This window comes from Sus scrofa, chromosome 3 (assembly GCF_054392235.1).
Source record: "Sus scrofa isolate SSC_HxYL_T2T_F1_AM1 chromosome 3, Sscrofa_HxYL_maternal_Yorkshire_Landrace_v2.0, whole genome shotgun sequence".
Classification (NCBI taxonomy): Eukaryota; Metazoa; Chordata; class Mammalia; order Artiodactyla; family Suidae; genus Sus; species Sus scrofa.
This window is the reverse complement of record NC_139385.1, coordinates 122,515,257-122,539,150: the sequence shown is the minus strand read 5'-3', so window position 1 is coordinate 122,539,150 and position 23,894 is coordinate 122,515,257. Positions and strand designations below refer to the sequence as shown.

The following is a 23,894-nucleotide window of genomic DNA, read 5'->3' as shown; positions in this document are numbered from 1 at the left end:
TTCCTGGTATGTAAGTCTGCCCAGTGCTTGTACTCTGTAGGAATGCGGCCTTCACGTGGGCTTTCCTTGCTTAATATTTCTACTAGGATAATTGGGACGAAGATGAGGAAGAGAAAGGAAGTGAAAAAGATGAGGATGTTGATGAAGAGAATGAAGAGGAAGATGAGGATGCTGAAGAAAAAGATGAAGAAAATAGTGAGGACAGAGACGTCGCAAGCGAAAAGGAATTAAATGGAGATTCTGATTTAGATCCTGAAAATGAAAGTGAAGAAGAATGAAGATGGAAGAACAAGCCAATCAGACTGTGTAAACTGTCTCATTTTACCCACTGCTGCCGAGTTCTCCTGGGGAGTTGTCTCCGTGACGGATGCCAAGGACCTCTGCACATTTCCAAATTCCTAATGGTGGCTCTCTTGCCACCTTGCTGTCCTGAGCACCCCAGACTTAACTGTGTAAATAAGAGAGTTTCATTCAAATGTTAATAAACTTTACACAGTAAATAGACACATTTTCTGCAATGTACTGACATGAGTGTCCCATATCAGGTATATTTTTATAATATAATATCCTAGTGTGATTGGTTATGCCAAGAATTGACCTAAGTGAAAAGAAAGACATTTCCTACGTAGGGGTTCAAGAACTGGACTTTTGTGAAGGAGTCAGCTCTTATCTCAGGTTGGTATCTTTCATCACATCCTGATATGAAGCAGCACCTAGTGAAAAAATTTTAATTTGGTACATTTTCATAAAATATGAAGGGACATCTAAAAACTGGAGTAAAAAATTATTGTGATTTTTAAGAAAAATAAAATCACCAGTATCCCTGGTTTCTCTGTTAACTGTGGTAATCTGATTTGAGTCAGATTGAATATTTGCAGTGCTTCCCCAGAACAACCACTTGTTTTTTAAAATGTCATGTGAAATATTTTTTTAAAACGCAAAAATTATGGTAATTGAAAAACTAAAAAACTAGCCATATTAAGGATTTTTCTTGACTGCAAGTTGCTTGTAAAGAATCAACAGTGTATAGATTTAGAAGTGCTCATTACCTGCAACTTTTTAAAAGATTCAGTTATAGCTGCTTTTGAAGAGGTTTTCATTTTTATTTAAATGACTAATGGATCAAAGGACAATTGTTTATTTTTTTCCTCTTTGGTTTTAGATATTAACCTTGTTGGGATTTTTTTCCAAAGAAAATATTTTTATAATTCAGTAATTTAATGTGTTCCTTCCTTTTCATTATCCACTCTTGGCAGTGTTAAGGTATGTTTACCTTTAAAATAAATCCAACTCAAGATTTTTTATGTATGTATAAATAAGTATTTTGGTGTGCTACAAAAGCCTTTTCAAATTATCGGTAATTTTTTTTTTTTTTTTTTTTTTAAAGAATGAGCCAGTATTTAGTGCTTTCTAGGGAACATGCAGATGGAAGCTCAACTCTAAGAAAGGGCTGGGGAGATGGGTTTATTTTTCCCACCTGTGAATATGTAAAACATAAAACCATTATCTCTGAGGGACTTTTAACATCAGTGGCAGACAGATTTATATGCTCAACTAATGGAGTTGGAGCCATATAAGCATCTTGGGAAAGTTAGAGTCAGCTACTGGTGTAATGTACAGTTATATTTGTCTATAAATGGAGCTGTTTATGGCAATTTAATACCATTCTCTTTGTAAAGTGAATAAATATTCATCTTTACCCAGTGCTTGTCTTGTGGTATATGTAGGGGAACACAGCCCCACACTGGGGCTTGTGGTGTGAAGATTTTCAAAACGTGATCTTACTCCACTAGCATTAATAGGTGAATGCTTCCAAGGCTTGTTGGCTAATCTAGAGTTTGTAACAAAGTGAAGGAGCCAGGGAACTTTGTTCGATGTTAGTGGTGGTTTCTCCATGCAGTCCCTCCTGGCTGGGCCCGCTTCCGCAGCCCAGGGCTGCAGTGAGTCACACAGGTGCACAGTTCTGTGGGCTGAGTCAGGTTTTCGGGTTTTGGTTTTTGTTTTCTCCCCCCCTGAAGCATGCAGAAGTTCCCAGGCCAGGGGTTGAACCCGAGCCACAGCAGTGGCAATGTTGGATCCTTAACCCACTGAGCCACCAGGGAACTCCCAGTCTGAGTTTTCCCCTGTACCTGACTCTTCCCAGAGAAGTATGGTCATTGCTTACTAATAAGTTTTGTTGGTTTGTTTTGGACAAATCCTGAGTTAAAAAGAGGCTTGTTACAAAGACTATTTTCTGGTTTCAGATATTCCGCTTCTAATCCAGATGATAGTAAGTTTTGGGTATATGGTGGTATCTTTTCTTCTTAATTGGGACATTAATAGAGCTTTTTTATTTTGCAAAATTAACTCTCCATCCACGATTAAATCAAGGATCACCTATCGTACTTGGTTGTCATTGCTTTGTTAATCCCGAATATTCCCCCTTGTGTGTGTGTTTCATGATTTTGATATTTAAATGAGTCTACATAGGTTAAATTGTGTTACACAGTGTCCTACAGTCCAAATTTATCTGGTTATTTCCTCATGGTTAGGTCGTCGTTTAAGTGTTTTTGGCAAGAATACCAAATAGGTGGTGATATTTGAGGTTAATTTGTAGAAAATTCTTTGGGTATAGTAGTATGTTTTGATGTAAGTAGATAAAAAGGCTTTAGGTTTGGGATTTTTGAAGCCTTAGTGCAGAAGGATGTTTGAGGGTCAGAAAGGGGGTTACGTAGTGAGATCACTGGGTACACAATGCTGTCTATGTGAGGCTCTTACAGTTTTTGTGGAAGTTAATTCTCCATGTTGTACATTTATTCATTCATTTAACCATGATGTATTGATTGCCTCCTCTGTGCCAGGGATTATTTATTTGCTTGGTATATACGTCACTGAATGACAGTGATCAACTGATTAATAAGGAGCTGACATTCTACCAGAGAGAAGTAGGCAGTGAACAACGTATGAGGAGTAAATTCTACGTTGCGTCTTAGAAGATGGTGCCTTGTGGGAGGGGAGGTAGGAAGGATGTTGAGAGTCGGGGTGAGGGAGTGCAGCTGCAGAATTAAATGTGTGCTCAGGGTGGCGCCTGAGAAGGTGGGGTTAGAGCAGGGCCGAGGAGGAGGTGAGGAGGTTTGCAAAGTGAGTGTCTGAGGAAGCGTCTGCCAAGCAGAGGAAGTGGCGGGAGCTGAGACCAGCCTGTGTCTGATGTGTTGAAACCACGAGCTGGAACGGAGGGAGAAAGGGAGAAGGTGGGGGTGAGGAGGGCGGTGGGAATGGAGTTGGTTTCTTGTTTAGAGCTAATGGTTTCCATGAGCTGTGAGGGAAAGGCAGGAGTCGGTATGGCTGGAGCATCAGGACGATGCTGTGGGTGGAGGTGAGGAATTGGATGTGGGACATGTTTAAGTTTGAGTTAAGTTATGTGTATTAGGAATGCAAATCTAAATACGTATATATGCCATAGATGTGCTACATGTATGTAAGCTGTGTGTGTCAGGAGGAAGTGACATGACTAACTCTTCCATTTTCTTTGCATTCATGACATCCCTCAGCTGTGGTTCCTTCCAGCTGGAATTGATAGTACCGATGGGTCCTCCCAGGCTACAGTGGTTTTTTTTTTTTTGTCTTTTTGCCTTTTCTAGGACCTATGGAGGTCCCAGGCTAGGGGTCGAATTGGAGCTGTAGCCACCGGTCTACACCAGAGCCACAGCAATGGGGATCCGAGCTGCATCTGCAACCTACACCACAGCTCACAGCAACGCTGGATCCTTCACCCAACTGAGCAAGGCCAGGGATTGAACCCGCAACCTCAAGGTTCCTAGTTGGATTCGTTAACCACTGCGCCACGACGGGAACTCCTACGGTGGTTTTTGTGATGCCTTTCGTGTGATTTCTTGTTGAGACTTTGTCTGAAGGGAACTCGTGCTGACGCATCATGTGTCCAGATTGTACGCTGGATCACAAAACTAGGAGAACGAGAGACCACAGCAGTGTCCGTGGACTAGCAGGCATCCTTCCACCAGGAACGCGGTATGGAAGGAAGGAAGCACCGTTGGATGGTGCCTGCTGACCTGGTGGGAAACCGAAACTGACTGTACTTGTCAGCGCTCTGATGGCTGTTCATATATGTGTGGGTAATTAATTGTCTTGGGAAGAACACGGGGATTATAAATCACACTTTAGAGGGTGAGGGGTGTCAAGTGAAAAATCCACAAGTTGAAAATTGCCCGGCATGTTCTTTCTAAGTAATAATGGCTCAGGATGAGGAAATACTATAGTTTGTGGGATGCTAAAGCTTTAAAAGGATTTCCTAACGGAAATAAATATACAGGAAAATATCTCGTTAAGGCTTGCCTTTGGCATAGTTTAACTTGTCCTCGTTTGAAAGAGGGGAGGGGGTGTGGTTGCCTGGCATGTGCAGTCACCGGAAGTCAGAGGCAGCTTGGCAGCTGCCTCTCCTGACTCTGTGGTCATGATGGTCCAGACCTGGGCCACAGCTTCACAGGGTAAGAAAGTTTGTTTTCGTCCCTGGAGTTGATGTAATTCCATAGAGTCAGCACATTGACCAGGCTTCCAAGAGAAATTGGTATTTAAATGGTATAGTTATTACTAGAAACACACCTCTCCAGTGGAGCAGTGTTCACATTGCAGGGTGACATGTCTTCTTTTGCACAGGAAAGTGACCCAGTAAAAACCAGTTGTATAACTGGAAGCTTGTCTTTGCACCAGAGGGTAGAATTGGAAGAGATGAATTGGATGGTTTTAATAGCTGAGAGTATTGGGCAGTGTGTGGTCTGTGCTGAAGGGGTCGGAATTCTCGGCTTCCTGCATGTTGCTCTGAGTCTTCTCACTTTGTACGGACCCGTCTTTAAGCAGAACAGTTGTGGGTGGAATGTCAGTGTTTGGGGCTCCTCAGACACCCACTTAGGATTGCTGTTAGGGTGCATTCTGATGATTCAGGGACCATGAGTATGATCAACCGTGGTTACACCCAAGAAACACCTGTTATTTTCAGCCAAACTTTCACTCTGTTCCTTGTCTTCAACCCGGCAAAGTCTGCGCCACCCCTCCCCCCAGTTTTTATTACAGTGAAATATACATTTTAACCAATTTTAAGTGTACAGTTCTGCAACATTAAGTACACATACATGGTTGTTCAACTGGCAAAATCTCTTAATGGGTGATTTATGTGGAAGGATCAGGTCCAGGAAGTGGAAGCGCAGACGTGCATACAATCAGTCTGTTGTGGAGACCCCAAATTTTGGGCCAAAAGTTCCAGTTCTGGGTGCACCTTGCAGCATGGCAATGCTGAATCTACTTAATTTATTCTTTTTTTGGTCTGTGGCAGGAGAGTCACGGCAGTGCCATTTGTCACAGGGATGCTGTGAGAACCAAATGGAGCGGTGTCCATGGGACACCGACACCCAAGCATGGCACCTGGCTGGGGGGCTTGTTTTAGGAACCACTGTTAGGCAGTTTCCAGTACTGGAAAGGAGCAGGGCAGGTGGGCTTAGGGAAACACCTTTCTATCTCTGGCGTTTTTAAGAAAGTCAGACAGAAGCCTTATGGGTAAGCACAGTTTCCCTTTTCCACAGGTGAAAAACGTGAACTGAACTCTTCCACCTTTTTAAAAAAAAATTATTTTTAAAATCCATTGTTTTAAAAAGTAATGACACCTATTGTACATTTCTGAACATACCAAAAAGCCTAAAAGAGGAGACTAAAATCATGTTACGAGAGATAACCACTTGTAATGTTACGGCGTTTCTCCTTTTAATCTTTTCCCTTTGCATGAGTGCATGCACACATTTTTCTTATGAAATTGGAATCATATTTTATACTTTGTCACTTAGTACGTTTTTAACTCTACTTTGAAATAACGATGCTTGTGGTTGTTAGTATCCTACCCTTGTTAAACTTGAGTTTATCCTCCTGTTATAATTTGTTACAAGTAATGCTACAGTGGAAATTTTTTTTTTGCTTTTGGGGCTGCACTTGTGGCATATGGAAGTTCCCAGGCTAGGGGTCGAATCAGAGCTAACAGCTGCCAGCCTACCCCACAGCCACAGCAACACTGGACCCAAGTCATGTCTGTGACATACACTGCAGCTCACGTCAACACTGGATCCTCAACCCACTGAGCGAGGCCAGGGATCGAACCCCCATCCTCATAGATTATTGCTGAGTCACAATGGGAACTCACTCCCTACAGGGAAATTCTTACACTGTGCATTTTTCTTTAAATGTATCCTTATGAGATATTCCTAGGAGTACTGTTACTTAGTAAAATACGTGAATATTCTTTTCAGGCTTAAGAAATTTGCCAAAGTTCTTTTCCAGAGAACTTGTATTGATTTGTAGCCCCACAGGCAGCACTTGTGTTTCCACTTCATCATGAACCTCACTCAGGTCACCTGCTTTTTTCATTGTCACTTGTATTTCTTTTTTCTTTTTCTTTTTCTTTTTTTGCTTTTTAGGGCGTCACCCATGGCATATGGAAGTTCCTAGGCTAGGGGTCATATTGCAGCTACAGCTGCTGGCCTGCACCACAGCCACAGCAATGTAGGATCTGAGCCACGTCTATGACCTACACCACAGCTCACAGCAATACCAGATCCCCAACTCAAGCAAGGCCTGGGATGGAACCTGCATCCTCATGGATACATATCAGGTTCATTACCACTGAGCTGCAGCAGGAACTCCCCATCACTTGTATTTCTTGAGAGTATTGTGCATCCAGATTCTTGTCCATGCTTAAAGGGATTGTCTTATTGATCTGTAAAGGCTTTTTATATATTAAAGATACTTTTGTCTTCTCAAACAGATGACACAAATATCTCCTGATATGCTTTTCCATTTTTTTCATCATGTTTTCCTGAATAGTTTTCTTATTTTTAAGCTTAAAGAATTCCCCCCTTGGGGAAATATTCCTTGTATTTTGTTCCTAGTTGTTTTTATATCTTTGTCTTTTTTTTTTTTTAACAATTAATTACTTCTAGTAACTGGATGTGATGCATCAGTGCATTGTGAAATCAGGTAGATAGCAACCACCATTTTTTGAAGTAGAAGGGTAATTGATACATAGGAAAGATCAGTGCATTGCATGTAGTTCAGGGTAATTGTTTTAGAAAGGCATCTGTATACTGCAGTTGCGATGTAAAATGTCCTTCTGTGGATAAGATGTTTGGAAGCTGCTGCTTTCAGCCGTGTGGAATTTTTGGTGTTTTTAGGAGATGAGGCTCTGACCTAGGGTTCCCCTGCACACATGAGCTTTGCCCACTTGTGAATTCTGTTTACTCTGGACTGAGTGTGTGTCTCCCCAAAATTCCTGTGTTGGAACCCTAATCCCCAAAGTGATGATAATTGTGAAATGGGGCCTTTGGGGGGTAATTCACTCATGAGAGGGGGGCCCTCATGATGGGCTTAGTGCCCTCCTGGGAAGAGGCACAAGAGAGCTTCTCTGCGCTTTGCTGCAGTGAACAGTGAGAACTGCCATCTGCAAACAGGAAGCGGGTTCTTAGCAGGTACCAGATCTGCTGGCACCTTGGCCTTGGGCTTCTCAGCCTGAGAACTGAGAAATAAACATTTGTTGTCTGAACCACTCAGTCTGTGTGGTTGCAGCCTGCGTGGACTAAGGTCCTCTTTTTCTATCCCATAGACTTGGATTTGCGTTGTCATGTGGTCAGGCTGTTTCAGTGCTGTCCATTCTTTTCCACTGAGCTCTCTTCTTGGGCTTTGTAATTCATTTTGTCGTTGTTGGTATCTTTATACCTCTTTGAAATATTTTCCTAAATATCGTTTGCTTTTTCATTTTTCTGTATTATTAAGTATATTCTTCAGTTGTAAGAAACAAAAACGTACAGAGATAGCTTAAGCAAAACAAACGTATTGCAGTTTCAAAGAATCTGTGTACCCAGGCAGAAACAGCTGGGCCTCAGGAAGGGACTACAGGTGGTAGGGGGACAACCCCAGGGCCTTTGCATGGTCCTTGATCCCAGAGCCTTTGCATGGTCCTTGATCTGCTGCCCTCTGCTGCCTCAGTGTTCTCTCTGACTGAGGCCAGGAAGTTGCAGTCCATCTACTTGCTGATTCTCAGGACAGCTGAGTGGTCACCACCTCTCCAGGCCCTCTCCACCTTCCTCCCTCTGCTCGTTGCCCTGGGCTTGACTTTCACAAGATGCATCAGCCCAGCTCCCTGGCTTGGCTTCTGATGGGGATCAGCCAATGGGCAGGACTGGCAAGAGATGGGAGGGTGGGGGCAGAGGAGGTCTGAGTGTTTCTTCCTCCAGCGAGCCCTGTGTCAGGCTGTGGTTTGGCAGGGCTGCTGTGTTCCTCCATCTGTGTCCTAACTCTGGCTGGGGTCCTTTGTTCTTTGGTGGCTGCAGTGGGAAGGGTGCTTTTCTTTCTGTCTTGTCCCAGAGTGCCCTCACCCTCCCCTGCTGGTTTCCTGGACTCTACCCAGGTCTTCGAACAGTTTCTAGGAAACTCTCTCAGGTACCCTGTTGGAGGGTGCCATCTGTTTCCTGCGGGTGCCTGAGCCCGTCTAAACCTCCCATTCCTGGGAGAGACAGTGTGGCTGCATCTCGCTTCAGGTGTCTACCATGGCCGGTCACCGCTGCCAGGGACAGTGCCCCACCGCACTGGTGAGGCCTGTGAGCCCACCTGGGAAGAGGGCAGCCTTCCTGCCAAAAGCTGGGATCGTTGTGAACAGAGCTGGTGTCTACCTCACCGGTAGCTCAGGCATTTTATCAAGTACATTTAAAAGTTTTTAAGTTGTAAAATATATGTGAACTTTATCATTTTAACCATTTTTAAGTGCATGGTTCAGTGGCCTGAGGTACGTTCACATTGTTAGGTTGCCATCAGCACCTCCATCTGTAGAATTTTTTCATCTTCTCACATTGAAACCACCTGTTAATCGCTAACTCCATGTCCCCCTTATCCCCAACCCTGGCAACCGTTCTTTCTACGAATTGATTACTCTAGGTATCTCATTGAAAAATAAATTTTAATTAGACAATGAATATAGAAGTGCATTCCTGTAAAAAGGGATGAAATGACACCTAAGGCTAAATGAACTCTGTCCTCCACCTCTGCTCCCCTTCCTCCCTGGTTGCAGTGGTTAAATGCAGGGGTTACCACTGCTGTTATTATTATTATTTGGTCTTTTTAGGACCACTGTTATTTTAAGCGTCTGGTTTTCTCCAAACCTTTCTCTGTGCATTTGCATACATACAGATGTGCTCTTAGGAGATAAGTCGTTTCTTTTTTCCCCCCATAAATGGTATTTTGCAGCATGCAGCATTGTGCAACGTGAACTTGCTTTGTATTACCTAATGTATCGCAGAGGACTTTCCCAGTTAGTAATATAAAACTACCTCATTCTTTTCCACTGTGTCAGGATCAGCGGGCAGGCTGGTGGGAGCACAGACGGCCACGTCCCACTCTGGAGTTTTTGAGTCAGTGGGGTGGGGAGGCCCAGGAAATGTGCATTTCTGACAAGTTCCCAGGTGGTGTGATGCTGCTATGCTGTGGATGTAGTCCCTTCTGAGCGCCACGGCAGTGACTTTAGGCTGTTGAACCATCTCCTGAGAGACACTGAGATTGTTTCCAGTTTTTTAGAAAACTCAAGAATGTTGAAGTGACCTTGTCCGTGCTTCTTGTGCACAGGATCTCTCTGGGGTGGGTATGGAGAAGGAGAATTCTAGGTCATGGGGTATGTGTATTTTAAATTTTAGTAGGTACTGTCAAAATGCCTATCAGTGTGGCTGTAACAGGTTGCAGCTGAACTTTCAAGTAATTTGCTCCCAAGTAAAAAATAAATTCAATGAGAGAGTTCCCTTGTGGCCCGGTGGGTTAAGGATCCAGCATTGTCACTGTAGCAGCTCAGGCTGATGTGCATGTTCCGTCTCTGGCCTGGGAACTTCCAGATGCTGTGGGCACAGCCAAAAAACCAAAACAAAAAACCCAAAAACAAATCCAATGAGAATTTGGATTGGGCTTGGGATAAGCCAGCAGATTAAGAGAATTATTGTCATTGTGGAATATTATGACATTAAAATTTGCTTTTCTCACTTGGAAAGCAAAAAGAATTACTTTCTCACTTGATAGGAATATAATACTATTTTTAAAAATTGGGGAATGGTGGCTCTTGCTTCATCCTCCTTAGATTGGGATAATTACATTGGAAGTCATGAACTAATTGTTCCTTTAAGAGTGTGAACCTCCCGGCCTCAGCAAAGTAAATAATTCTTTCACCAGGCTGTTGCTTCATGAATGGGTGGTTTTGTGTGTTAATCAGGGTTCCAGTTCAATAGGATGGGGAAGCCCTGGGGTCTGTTTAGGTGGGACTCTTCTTCCACACCTGGGTACTCAGGGCTTTGCTCACAGTTGACTGCCCTGAACACACGCCATTGGGATGGGTTTATGGTGAGAAGGAAATAAGGATGGGGACGAATAGGAAGATACAATTAAACAGCTACCTAGAGGAGTTCCCATCATGGTTCGGTGGAAGCGTATCCAACTAATTATCCATGATGATGTGGGTTTGATCCCTGGCCTTGCTCAGTGGGTTAAGGACCCGGCAAAGTGAGCTGTGGTGTAGGTCGCAGATGCGGCTCGAATCCTGCGTTTCTGTGACTGTGTGTTTGTAGGCTGGCAGCTGTAGCTCTGATATCCACCCCTGGCCTGGGAACTTCCATATACCTTGGGGCGTGGCCCTAAAAAGCCAGAAAAAAAAAAAAAAAAAAAAAAGAAAGAAACAATTGACTACAAGATAGAATGAAGTAAATGTCATTTACTTTCGCAGGTGAAGTGCCATGGAAGCCAAGAGAAAGGAGAGATTGACCTCCCAACCAGGGATCAGAGTTGAGGACTTGAGTGCAGTGACCCAAGCCTTGAGGGAGGGCCTTCTAGGAAGCAAGAAGGATGACAGTGAGTGGCAAATAGATGTTTAATAGGTGTGTTCTAAAAACTTGCAACTCAAACACCACTGAGGTCCTTGATGTGGTTAAGCGGCAGATTTTTCTCAGATGTCCCCACATGGTCCTTCAGGAGACAGTCTCTGTCTGGGGTTTAGAGCGTGCGTGTGTAGTGCTTACTGCTCTTGCTCAAATGTGCAAGGTTTAGAGGGTGCACTTAGCCCGTGGGCGCTGGCATCACGTGTTTTCCCACCTTCACCAGCCTTGTTCAGACTGCCCTGCTCACTGTCTCAGGTTACAAGATCATCGTCAGTGTGGAAAACAGCCACTAGGTGTCAGCCTTGCTTTGTGCAAGTTTCTTCTTCGCATAGACTAGGCATCTTAAAAAGCCACTCTGTGTGACCTCTTTCTTTGTAAACTCCCACGTCAGGTAGGAGTGTGTTTTCTGGTGTCCAGGGCCCCAAACAGAACCTTGACTGTCTCTAGCCCAGCAACATCCATCATGAGAGGGACCAAAAGTGAACCCCGCTGTAGAGGAGATTGAGTCTCCAGTCAGTGGGCTGGTACCTCCAGATATTCTGTTTCAAGCAGTGCCCACAGAACAGGCAGCTGGTCTACCTCCATCCATCCTGGACCCACCAACCCCCCAACTAGACTACAGCACCAGCCTGAAAAATGCCCAGTGAATAGGGAAGCAGTAGCAGCTCTTAGTTTCTAAGAGTCCCTGAACATTGGAAGCTTGAATTGATGTTTCCCTTTCTTTATTTCCTTCACAAGAGAAGTGATAACAAAGCAGCCAAAATCAGAGAAAAATCACAATACTGTACACCAACTGCATTAATTTTCCTGGTAGACTTTGCCCATGAAAATCATGATTTTATATCATGTCAATGACAGTGTTGGGGATGAGTTTTTTTTCATTTCTTTTCCCATCTTATGAAAATTTCCAATATACAGAAGTTAATAATTATCTCTATGCACACCACTTAGGTTAAACCATTGTTAATATTTTGCTTCATTTACCTTCATGTGTACATGTTTATGTTGCTGATCTTTATTTATTTGGTCTTTTTAGGGCCACACTCATGGCATATGGGAGTTCCCAGGCTAGGGGTTGAATCAGACCTGCCGCTGCTGGCCTGCACCACAGCCTCTGCAATGTGGGATCTGAGCTGCATCTGCCACCTACACTACAGCTCATGGCAACGCCAGATCCTCAGCCCACTGAGTAGGACCAGGAATTGAACCCACGTCCTCATGGATGCTAGTCGGGTTCATTAACCACTGAGCTATGATGGGAACTCCTATGTTGCTGATCTATTAGAAAGTAAGTTGGAGATGTCATGATACCTTACTCTGAAATACTTCAATGTGAATTTTCTAAAAATTATGACCCCTAACACAATCACAATTCCATATTATGCCAAAAAAACAGACAGTAATTCCTAATATCATCTAATACTCAATGTTTCCCACTTGTCCCCCAAATATCTTTTATAGTTAGCTTTGGGCTTGGTTGTTAAGTTTGCTTTAGTTACTCTCGCTCTAAGACCACCTCTTCCCCCGTTAATTTTTTCTATGACATGACACATTGAAGAGACCCAGCTAGTTGGCTTATAGAGGAAGCCACATGCTGGATTTGAATGTTTCCCTATCGTGGGTTTAACTCATTTTTCTCTCCATTTTCTCCATCTATGGATGTTATATCTCAGTACTATCCAATGGAATTTTCTTCAGTGATGGAGCTGTTCTCTGCCACATCCAGTATGATAGTCACTAGACACATGTGGTCATTGAGCAATGAAAATGTAGTCAGTGTGGCTGAGTAATTGAACTTTGCATTTTATTTAATTTTGATTCGTGAACTTCCATTTAAATAGCCGCATGTGGCTAGCGGCTCTGGTGTGGAACAGCATGGATCTCAAGGCTTGATTAGATTTAGGTTTAAGTGTTTTGATAAGATGTCAAAGGTGGTGCTGTAGATTGCAACCAATAAAACCATTTTTTTTTTTTTTTTGTCTTTTCTTTTTTTAGGGCTGCACCCAAGGCATGTGGAGGTTCCCAGGCTAGGGGTCTAATCGGAGCTGTAGCTGCCGGCCTACACCAGGGCCACAGCAACACCAGATCCGAGCCATGTCTGCGACCTACACCACAGCTCATGGCAACGCCGGATCTTTAACCCACTGAGCAAGGCCAGGCATCGAACCTGCAACCTCCTGGTTCCTAGTCAGATTCGTTTCTGCTGCGCCATGATGGGAATTCCAATAAAAACATTTTTTAAGTGTTCCAGATCAATGGGTTTCAACAAATGTTTCCACCTATATAACCATGACAATCCAGATATAGGAAATTTCTGTCACCCCAAAAAGTTCCCTTGTGCATCTTCCCGGTAAATCCCAGTGTGCCTTCTCCCCACAAGTCTGGGGCAACCACTGATGTGCCTTCTGATACTATGGAATAGCTAGCTTTCCAAGGGCTTCATATAAATCAATGTGTACTTTTCTGTTTTTTTTTTTTTTTTTTGCTGTGCCTGCAGCATGTGAAAGTTCCCAGGCCAGGGATTGAAACTGCGCCACAGCAGGGACCTGAGCTGCTGCAGTGACAACTTTGTCCTGTGATCCTTAAACCGCTAGACCACCAGGGAACTCTTAACAGAACGTTTTTGAGATTCATTGACATTGCAGCATGTATCCTTAGTTTGTTCTTTTCATTGCCAGGTGGTATTCCATTGTATGGATGTGCCATAATTTGTTTCTCTCTTCTGTTGATGGAGATATGGGTGGTTTTCAGTTACCACTCAAGGCTAAGCTTTCTCTCTAGGTGCTACTATAGCTGTATGCAACAAGATTTTGATAGGCCGTGTTTTCATTTTCACTCCGTAGAAAACATTCTCTAATTTTCTTTTTTTCTTGTTCTTTTTAAAAATGATGGTTGACTTACAATATGATATTAGTTTCCCATGTACAACACACAGTGATTCAATATTTCTATAGATTATATCCCACTGAAAGTTATTATCAGGAGTTCCCGTAGTGGTTCAGAGGGTTGCGAACCCGACTAGTATCCATGAGGTTGAGGGTTTGATCCTTGGACTCAGTGGGTTAAGGATCTGGTGTTGCCGTGAGCTGTGGTGTAGGTCACAGACACGGCTTGGATCCCGCATTGCTGTGGCTGTGGCAGCTGCAGCTCTAATTTGCCCCCTAGCCTGGGAACTTCCATATGCTGTGGGTGCAGCCCTAAAAAGCTAAATAAATAAAGTTATTATAAAATAATTATCAGTTATATTTGTGCATTCCCCTTTGACTCATAGATTATATAGAAATGTGATCTTTAATTTCCAGTATTTGGGGATTGTCCAAAGAACTTTCTGTTAATTTCTAACTTAATTCTGTTGTGGTAAGAGAAATTTCTCTGTCTGACTTAATTTTTTAATATCTATTGAGACTCATTTTATGTGCCCGGTCATATGATCTGTCTTGGTGAATGTTTCTTATATCTGCTCTTGCTGGGTGAAGCATTCTGTAAATAGCAGGTCAAATTGTTTTTGATAGTGTTGTTTAGCTTTTCTATTTTTTCTGTCTACTCATCCTATCATTTATTGAAAGAGGTCTCTTGAAGTATTCACCCTAAATGTGGATCTGTCTGTTTTTCTTCAGTTCTTTGCTGCATGTATATTCAGCCTCGTTCCTTACACACTTAAGATGGTTCTGTCTTCTTGATGAGTTGACCTCTTTGTCAACATTCCTGGTAATATCTCTTCTTTATACCTGGTAACATCTCTTATCCTAACGTCTCCTTCATCTGCTATTAATGTAATCACTCTAATTTTCATGTGTGTATTGTTTGTACAATATTTCTTTTTCCACCCTTTTACTTTTAACCTACCTGTGTTTTTAATTTTAAAGTGTATCTCTTATAATCAGCATATAATTGGGTCTGGCTTTTACTCAGTCTGACTCTCTCTTCCTTTTTTTTAATATTTAGACTATATTTAATGTAGGTATCATCATGATTGGGATTAAGTTGTACCATTTGATGTTTGTTTTCTGTTTGTCTCATCTGTTCTTTGTTCACCCTTTCCCCTCTTTTTATGACTTTCGGTTGAATATTTTAATTAATTTCTTTACCTTATTCCATACCTGCAGCATATGGATGTTTCTGGGCCAGGGATTGAATCCAAGCTGCAACTGCAACCCACGCCTCAGCTGTAGCAATGCCAGATCCATAACCCACTGTGCCAGGCTGGGGATCGAACCCTTGCCACCGCAGAAACAATGCTGGATCCTTAATCCTCCGTGCCACAGAGGGAGTATTTTTAAAATTCCATTTTATTGTTGGTTTATTTGCTCTGCGTTTCTGTTTTATTTCTTTAGGAATGGCTCTAGGGTTTGCCATATGCATCACAATATGCATGGCCCTACTGAGTTCCCTAATGAATACACTGAGTTGTCAGCAGGGACTCTCCTTTCAGGCTCCTTGGAGTTTAAGTGCTGTATAATCTCGGGATGCTCTTCAGCTCACTGTTTCTTGGTAGTTCCTTGCCTTGACCTCCTGGAATTTCATTCTATGTGTGAGCATCTTGGTATTCAGTAAAGACTCCAGGGCACTCAGTCCCAGGCAGGTGTTTTTTGGAGCTGTTTTTTCTACCCATCTCTCTCCACCAGAACTCTGTCCTTCAACTTTCAGGGGTCTCAGCTTCTCTGAACCCCCATCCCTATCTCCTCAACACGGTTGGATTGGGGTTCTCCTTCCGTGCTCTGTGGTCTGAAATATGCCTCCAGGCAGAAAGCTAGGGGTCCTGACAGTTTCACTTCATCTGTTTCCTTTCTCTCAAGAATCACAGTGCCTCTTGTTGTCCAACGTCTGAAAATAATTGTTTCATATATTTTGTCTGGTTTTCTAATTGCTCATTGTGGGAGGGTAAATCTAGTCTATATTATTCTATCATGTCAGAAGGAGAAGTCTCATTTAACCTTTGATTATTGATCTTTTTTATGTGGCTACATAGTCTTTATTATAGTAATTTAAAAATGCATATAAATAACCTATGTTCGTAGGAGAAAACCTTGAAATAGCAATTGAAATAAAAATCATCCATAATCCCCTTCATCCTGAAGTAAGCAGAAATAATGTTTTCGCATATATCTTTCCAGAATTTTCTATGTGAATATGTATCTATAAATACAGAAATAGGACCCTCCTATCCCCACCACAACAATGGTTTATAACAGCTGCCTAGTCCCCAAGAACACAGGAGAAATGGCACCTATTTTTTAATCCACATCAGGACAGCTCATGAGTTTCACAGGAGAGCCTCCTACATTTCAGAGATATTTGTTAAGACTGGATTTGAGAAATTTCAAGTGTATAAGAAAACCATATATACATATATATATATTTCATGTGTATAAGAAAACCATATATACATATATATATGTAATTTTTTTAAAGTCTGCAAATGTAAAATTTTGAAAGAGGAAGAATTTTATTTAACAGAGAGAGAGAAGAAAGAGAAAGAAGGAGTTCCTGTTGTGGCTTAGCAGAAACGAATCCAACTAGGAACCATGAGATTGGGGGTTCGATCCCTGGCCTTGCTCAGTGGGTTAAGGATCCGGCATTGCCGTGAGCTGTGGTGTAGGTCAGCAGCTATAGCTCCAATTAGATCCCTAGCCTGGGAACTTCCATATGCTGCAGGTGCGGCCCTAAAAAGACCAAAAAAAAAAAAAAAAAAAAAAAAAAAACAGAAAAAAAAAAGAAAAAAGAAAGAGAAAGAAAAGCAGAGCAGATTCAACAAAAGGGCTTGTCATTAAATGCACTGTTTGATTTGAGTGGGTCAAGAACTTTTTTTTTTTTTTTTTGGTCCAAGAATTTTGTCCAAGTCTGGACTGTTTTTTAATTTGGATGTTTTAAAGTTAAAAAGAAAATAAAAAATAAATAGACCATTCTGCTTAAAAAAAAAAAGGTGCAAATTAAAGCCCTGTATTTCTTTTCATGAACTGCCCTACCCTGGCCCTATCAGAGGTGGCCACTGCTTGGCCTAGAGTGCCTCTCCTACAAGGAAACTGAGTGTGGCAAAAGTGTTGGCATTAGAGTGGTGAGGACCCAGACTAGCACCTACTCTGTGACCTTCAGTAATTTACTCATCCGCAAAATGAAGATAAGTGCCGCTCAGAGGGTGGCTGTGAAAATGAAATGAAGTTTGAAATGTATCCAGTGACCAAAACTACACAGGTGTTCAGTACAAAGCCTCAGAGGTGTTAAGAAACCAGCTCAAGGAGTTCCCTCTGTGGCTCCGTGGGTTGAGAATCTGACTGCAGTGGCTTGGGTCACTGCAGGAGGCGTGGGTTCCATCTCCGGCCTAGCTCAGTGGATTAAAGGTTGTAGCTGCAGCTCAGATTCAATCCCTGGACCAGGAACTTCCATATGCCACAGGTGTGGCCATAAAAAAAAAAAAGAAAAAAAAAAAGTGAAGAGAAGAAAAAAGCTCAAGACCATAGAGCGAGCAGAATGTCAACTACAATGTCACCTCCTCCAGTCCCAAGTGTATTATTCCCTCTATCTTCATATATTTTCCAGCTAGAGTCTCTCTTTCTCTTTTTGGCCACACCCATGGTATATGGAGGTTCCTAGGCCAGAGATAGGACACGAGCTGTTGCAGTGACAATGCTGGATCCTTAACCCGATGCACCACAAACAAACTCTTTAAAGAGTCTCTTTTCTTAATGGTTTAATTGTTAAGATTTTTCATAACACTGCAAATTCTATATGTGACCACCTTGGCTTCCACATTCAGATGCTCAGCTGCTGTAGATAATCTGTCTCTCCCTCCCCTTCCCCTCCTGAGTCTGCCCTTTCCTCTGTGTGTCCCTTTGGTGGAGGGGGTGCCATCTTGGTCCTTTGTCCTCCTCCTCCAACCACACACACCCCAAGAGAAGCATGCACACTGGCTGTGCTTCTGGGGAAGCACTCCCTGTGTCACCGACACAGTCCTTAGAGAGCCATTGCTTCTGCCATGGTCCAGGCAGCATTGCAGAGGCTCTGCCAGGCAGGCTCACTCTGCCTCCGGGACGGATAAGGTCCTTTCCTGGCAGCCCTGCAAGCTCTGGGGAGATCAGCCTGAGAAGACCACAGGATGTTTGCTCCTTGATCTCACCTGAGGAGTGTGCCATCACTATTTGAGGCAGGAAGGACAAGTACGCACCTGTATTTTATGATAAAGCATCAGGACACTGTCCAGATTGGTTTTAGGAGGGCTGTAGCTGGGCTTCAGGAGCTGGGCACTGCAGGCTGCTTTGGGGTTGAGATTCGCCTTGTGACCTTTAGTTCTGGTTTAGTGCCATTGAAAGGTGAGACTATTGTCTTTAACTGCCTGGCAGTGGGGCAGAGCAGTGGGTACCTCAGAGGACTCAGAGGCAGGGCGTCTTCGCCTTGGGTGGCCACCTATCCAGAGTGCCAAAGTCACAAGCTGCAGCCTTTCTGTGGCCAGTGAGGCAGGACATGCCTCCACCAGTGGGGCAAGATCAGATTAGAGTCCCAAGGAGACCTGGCTTATTAATGCTAATGGGTTCTTTTTGTACCCATGGTATCTTGGTGCACAAAACCAAACAGACAGTAAGACATAAAAACCCAAAGGTTTGGAACCAAATAGACCTCTGTTTGAATCCAGACTCTTGGGCTTCTTGACCATGAAGTCTTTGACATGTGGTGTCTCCTTAGCTTCCTTATCTTTCTTGCAGAATTAGAGGTTAGTTGTCATAAGTAAAAATGTAACTGCTCTGCACATAGTCCGTGATTGCTGAATGTTAATTTCCTTTCTTTTTTTCTTTCCTAAATTTGAATTACCCGTGATGTAAAGACATAAGCTGGGAGAATATTTTTGTTTCCGTTTTAGAGATGAGGAAATGGGATTCCCATGAGGCCACAGGTCCAGACAGGGCTGGGTGTGGACCCCAGAAATTGGTGCTACAGTAGAAGTGCTGTGGAACTAGACAAGCTGGACCTTCACCCCGGCCCTACCACTGCTAGCTGGGTACCCTCTCTGAGCCTCAGTTTCCTTATCTGTAGATTGGGGATAATTGGAGTATCTGCCTCCAAAAGTTGTCGTGAGGATAAATGAGCTAATATCTAAAAAGTGCTTAGACTGCCAATAATAAATGATAGTTCTGATTTTTTTTGGCCGCATCTGTGCTATGCGCAAGTTCCTAGACCAGGACTTGAACCTAAGCCACAGCAGTGACAACACAAATTCTTAACTGCTAGGTCACCAAGGAACTCTGGTAGCTCTGATTACTAAATGAGCCTGACAAGGTCCTCTCTCAGGGGCTTGTTTTTGGATATTTTCTTTGGGCCTTCCAGGAAAATGTACTTTGGAGTTTCTGAGTGTCCTGAATATTAATGAGGGGTAGAGGGAATTAGTCAGTGTCTATCTCTGACCAATTATTTTCCCTGATGGGAGCAAGTACACCCATGTGTGTCATGTTAGAAACCAGGGTGGGCTTCCTGGAGCAGGTGTCTGCTGGCATCCACTCGGGCAGCAGACCTGAGCTCACTGTCAGTTGCTATCTCCCGTGTGGGTCTCTCTGTGACAATGGCTCAGAGAGAGCTTGCTCTTTATGTTCCACTGGCAACTGACAGGCACCAAAAAATTGATTTATATCCATGGTAACTGTCACCCAGGGGAACAGTGAGAAACAAGAATCTTTTCTTCCCATCCACCTCAAACAGATCCAGGGCCCAGACAGAGCCCATTGGGCCTGGCTCTCCTTCTGGCCGGCCCTGGCATATCTCTGCAGAGAGGACGCGTGTGTCTCCTCCTTGTCGAGCCTTAGCTGAGAGGCTCTGAGGACTAGAAGGCCTGGTGGCTGCAGGACCTGGACTGGGGCTTCTTTCCTGCCTTTGAAAGCTCCCTCAAAGCCTGGCTCCTCAGGTGCTGTATGGGAGGCTTGGGGAGTCCGTCGTATTCCAGAGGAGGCTGAAGTTTGCTCCAAAAGCTTGCATTGATGGTAGTTGATTGTTTTGTCAGAAAAGATTGGTGGTGGTGGTGAGCGGGGGACAGATCCTCGACTGACTTCCTGGTGAAGGGAAGATGCCTGCCCCCTCTCTCCTCACCCCTGTGGCTGCTGTTATAGCTCCTCTGTTTCTGATGATTCTTCTGGATAGAAGTCATGATGTTCTGGTATCAGTCGGAGAGGGGGAGCCACATCCTGGCTGATCTGATTTGTCTGATGGTCCCAAGTGGTAAAATATGATTTGAATTTGTTATTTGATTGGGCTTAAATTCTAGGCTAGTTGCCTTGGAATGTTTGAGGCAGATCAGAGCACTGTTTTATAACATGTGTTCTTTGAAACTATGGTCCTGAGAAGCATTTCATGATCAAACAAGTCTATGGTCATGTGTATTTGGATATTGCTTCATATTGTACTCCTTCGAGTATAAGCTCCTTGAGCTTATAATTCACAGAATGTATGAAAAAGCCCTGAGACGTGGTATAGTTAAAGAAATTATTTCAACATTATTCAAGTTCACGCTTCTCAAACTTTCTTTACCAGATTTTTTTTTTTTTAATTTTTGCATTCACATTTGTTTCATGAAATACAATTGGGGAATGCCTGGGATGGAGATTCCTACTGGTTCTGAGGCAAGTCTGGCCAGTAGCATGATTCTGGAATACAGCTGGAGTGAAACAGGATCCGCCTGAAATGCAGAGGACTGGGTGCCCTATATCCAGCATATGCCAGAATCACTGAACTCTGATATTCTTGGTGGGGTTGGTCTGGGAGAATGAAAAGAATGAAGAGTACCCACCAAACTGAGAAGGTATCTTGAGACAGAAGAACAAGGCAGGCAGCTCCATATAATGGATGGATCAGTTTATTATAGGGTAACTTCACTGACAGGGCAGGATTGGATGGACAACAATCTGGAAGAAATGCAGCTGCCCTCCACCCTGCCGAGGGGCCACTGGGACAATTTAGAGTTAACCTAAGGTACGGGGGTAGGTGCCAGGAAAGAGCAGGTGCATTCCTAAGTCAAGATTTATGAATGGGTAACTAGTCTTGTGGGTTCTGGGACAACATCAGCGCAGGTCTTCATCATTGTTTGGGAACTAGCAGAGCATAGAGGCCACCTGGTCCTAATGATTATTAAACAGTATCTATTAACCACAAAGCACTCGATGACAGAGAAGTGATTTTCCACACAGTACAGCTCTGAGGAGGGTCAGTGGAAGGACAGGAGAGGCTGAGTGGGCCCAAGATGGCATCAGTCATGCTCACAGCCATACAGCTTGGGGAGTGGGAGGTTGGGTGGGAGGGTCTGGAAGGGTGCCTCACATGTGCCTAAGGATGGAGCCTTCACTGCTTCCTGAGGGTGCTGTTGTGAGAGTGTTAGGAAGCTTACCAGTACGTCCATAAACCAGTGTCCTGGCCTGTGGAGCTTCAAAGCCAAGTCCAGTCCACTGTGGCTTATTATCCCCATGGGATCAGTGGAGCCCTCACGTTCTATGCGGGGCCTGTTTCCTCTCCATCTTCTCCGTTGCTTATGTAATGTGGTCCAGAGCTCCTCACCCTCGTGTTCTTGCTCCTTGGGATGGCTGATAGCCTCCCACAGTGTGGGGAGGAAAAGCAGGAGGCAGCGCCTGCCCCCATTCGCTGGCCTAGAAGGGTTAAGTCTGGTCTCACCTGCTTGCCTTCCTCCTCAGGTGGCAACTCATATGTGTTGGGGACAGGTTCTTTGATTAGCCTGTCCATGCCACACACCAAGCCTGTGATTTGTGACTTGAGTCACAGCCCTAGTGAGGAGGGTGTGTCAAGGCTTCTGTGTTTGTCATTACATTCTCTGCAGCACAAGGGTCTTTGGATAGGAAGTCTCAGTAAGCCTGCTGTCTTATCAGTAGGATTCAGTCAGCTTCAAGTGATAGAAAACCCTCCTCAAAATGTCTTAAACAAAAAAGCACTTTTATAAGTACACTAGCTGGCAGTCAGCAGTCGCTCAAAATGCCTCAGATATGCTCCTTACCTATCACATTGTCTCTTGATGGTGTCGGGTTGTTTGAGCAGTGTCTGGGGACTTCCAAGCCTTTGGGATACTGTTTCACCCCATGTGGCTTCCCTGCTCCAGGAAAGATAAGAATAGCTTATTATATTTACCCATATTTTTGCTCTTTCCTTGTTCTTTCTTGCTCCTGATGTGTCATTTCCCTCTTTTATAATTTCCTTTCTGTTTGAAGATTTTCCCTTGGTGATTCTTTTAGGGTAGGTTGATGGCGACAAATTCTCTAAGTTTCTTTTGTCTATGATGTCTTGATTTCATCTTCATTCCTGAGGAATATTTTGGCTGGATACAGAATTCTGGGTTGACGGGTTTTTTTTCTTTCAAGATTTCTTTTCTTTGGGAGTTCTCTTGTGGAGCAGCAGGTAAGGAGCTGGCATTGTCACTGCAGCAGCTCGGGTTGCTGCTGTGGCTTAGGTTTGATCTCTGGCCCTGAAACTTCCACATTCCTCACAGCCAAAAAAGGGATCTTTTCTTTGTCTTTAGTTTTCTGAACTTGAATTATGGTATGTTTTGGATTGAATGTCTTTAGGTTTATTTTGTATGAGATTGGCTCAGCTTCTTGAATCTGTAGATTAATGTATTTCACTAAATTTGGAATGTTTTAAGCCACTATTTCTTTGGATGCTTTTTTAGCCTCATATTCTTTCTCCTCTTCACCAAATAGTACAAATGTTAGATCTTTGGTTATAATCCTCCAGGTCCCTGAATAATATAATATCCTTTCGAAGTCTATTTTCTGACATTTAAAAAGATACTCTGGCTTTCTCTCTCTCTCTCTCTCTCTCTCTCTCTCTCTCTCTCTCTCTTTTTCTTTTTAGGGCTGTGCCCTCAGCATCAGGAAGTTCCCAGGCTAGGGGTGGAATTGGAGCTTTAGCTGCTGGCCTATGCCACAGCCATTGCAATGTGGGATCTGAGCCGTCTCTGTGACCTACACCACAGCTCACAGCAATGTTGGATCCTTAACCCACTGAGTGAGGCCAGGGATCAAACCCACATACTCATGGATACTGGTTGGGTTCATAACCACTGAGCCACAATGGTTATGAGCCTGTTCATTCATTTTCTATTTTTTCCTGTTTATTTTTTGGGGGGGTTGCTTGTTTTGTTTTGGCTGCACCTGCAACATACAGAAGTTCCTGGGCCAGGGATCAAGCCCAAGCTATAGCAGCAACGTGAGCCACAGCAGTGACAATGCCAGATATTTAACTCTCTGTTTTTCATGTTGGGTGATTTCTATTGTTCCATCTTTTTTTTTTCAGTCTTTTTTGTCCTTTTAGGGCCACACCTGTGGCATATGGAGGTTCCCAGGCCAAGGGTCTTATCCGAGCTGTAGCCGATGGCCTACACCACAGCCACAGCAACGCTAGATCTGAGCTGCATCTGTGACCTACACCACACCTCATGGCAATGCTGGATCCTTAATCCACTGAGCGAGGCCAGGGATTGAACCCACAACCTCATGGTTCTTAGTTGGATTTGTTTCTGCTGAGCCATGACAGGAACTCCTATTGTTCCATCTTTAAATTTACTGATTGAATTGTTTATTTCAGTTGTATTTTTTGGTTCTAAATTTCAAGTTGGTTCTTCTTTATATCTTCTATTTCTTTGCTGAGACCTTCTATTTTTTATTTTATTATTATTTTCTTTTTTTTTTTTGCTCTTTTTTTAGGGCCTCACCGGAGTCATATAGAGATTCCCAGGATAGGGGTCCAATCGGAGCTACAGCTGCTCGCCTATGCCACAGCCACAGAAACACTGGATCCAAGCCGTGTCTGCGACCTACACCACAGTCACGGCAACACCAGATCCTTAACCCACTGAGTGAGGCCAGGATTGAACCTGCCACTTCATGGTTACTAGTCAGATTCGTTTCTGCTGCACCACAATAGGAACTCCCAAGACCTTCTATTTTTTAAAATATGTTTCAAGCATGTTCATAGTTG

General features: G+C 43.5%; 1 protein-coding gene across 2 annotated transcripts in view; it reads left to right on the top strand.

The window, feature by feature from the left end:
* The window catches only part of WDR43 (WD repeat domain 43), a 47,545-nt gene extending 45,846 nt beyond the window's left edge, over positions 1 to 1,699 (top strand). For both annotated transcript variants that reach the window (XR_014842353.1, XM_021087672.2), the window contains one exon: positions 87 to 1,699. Coding sequence is in view for 1 of the 2 variants with exons in the window: in XM_021087672.2 (XP_020943331.1) it covers positions 87 to 278 (192 nt within the window). In the remaining variant the exon portion in view is untranslated. The remainder of the gene's footprint in view (positions 1 to 86) is intronic.
* Positions 1,700 to 23,894: the final 22,195 nt, after the last annotated feature.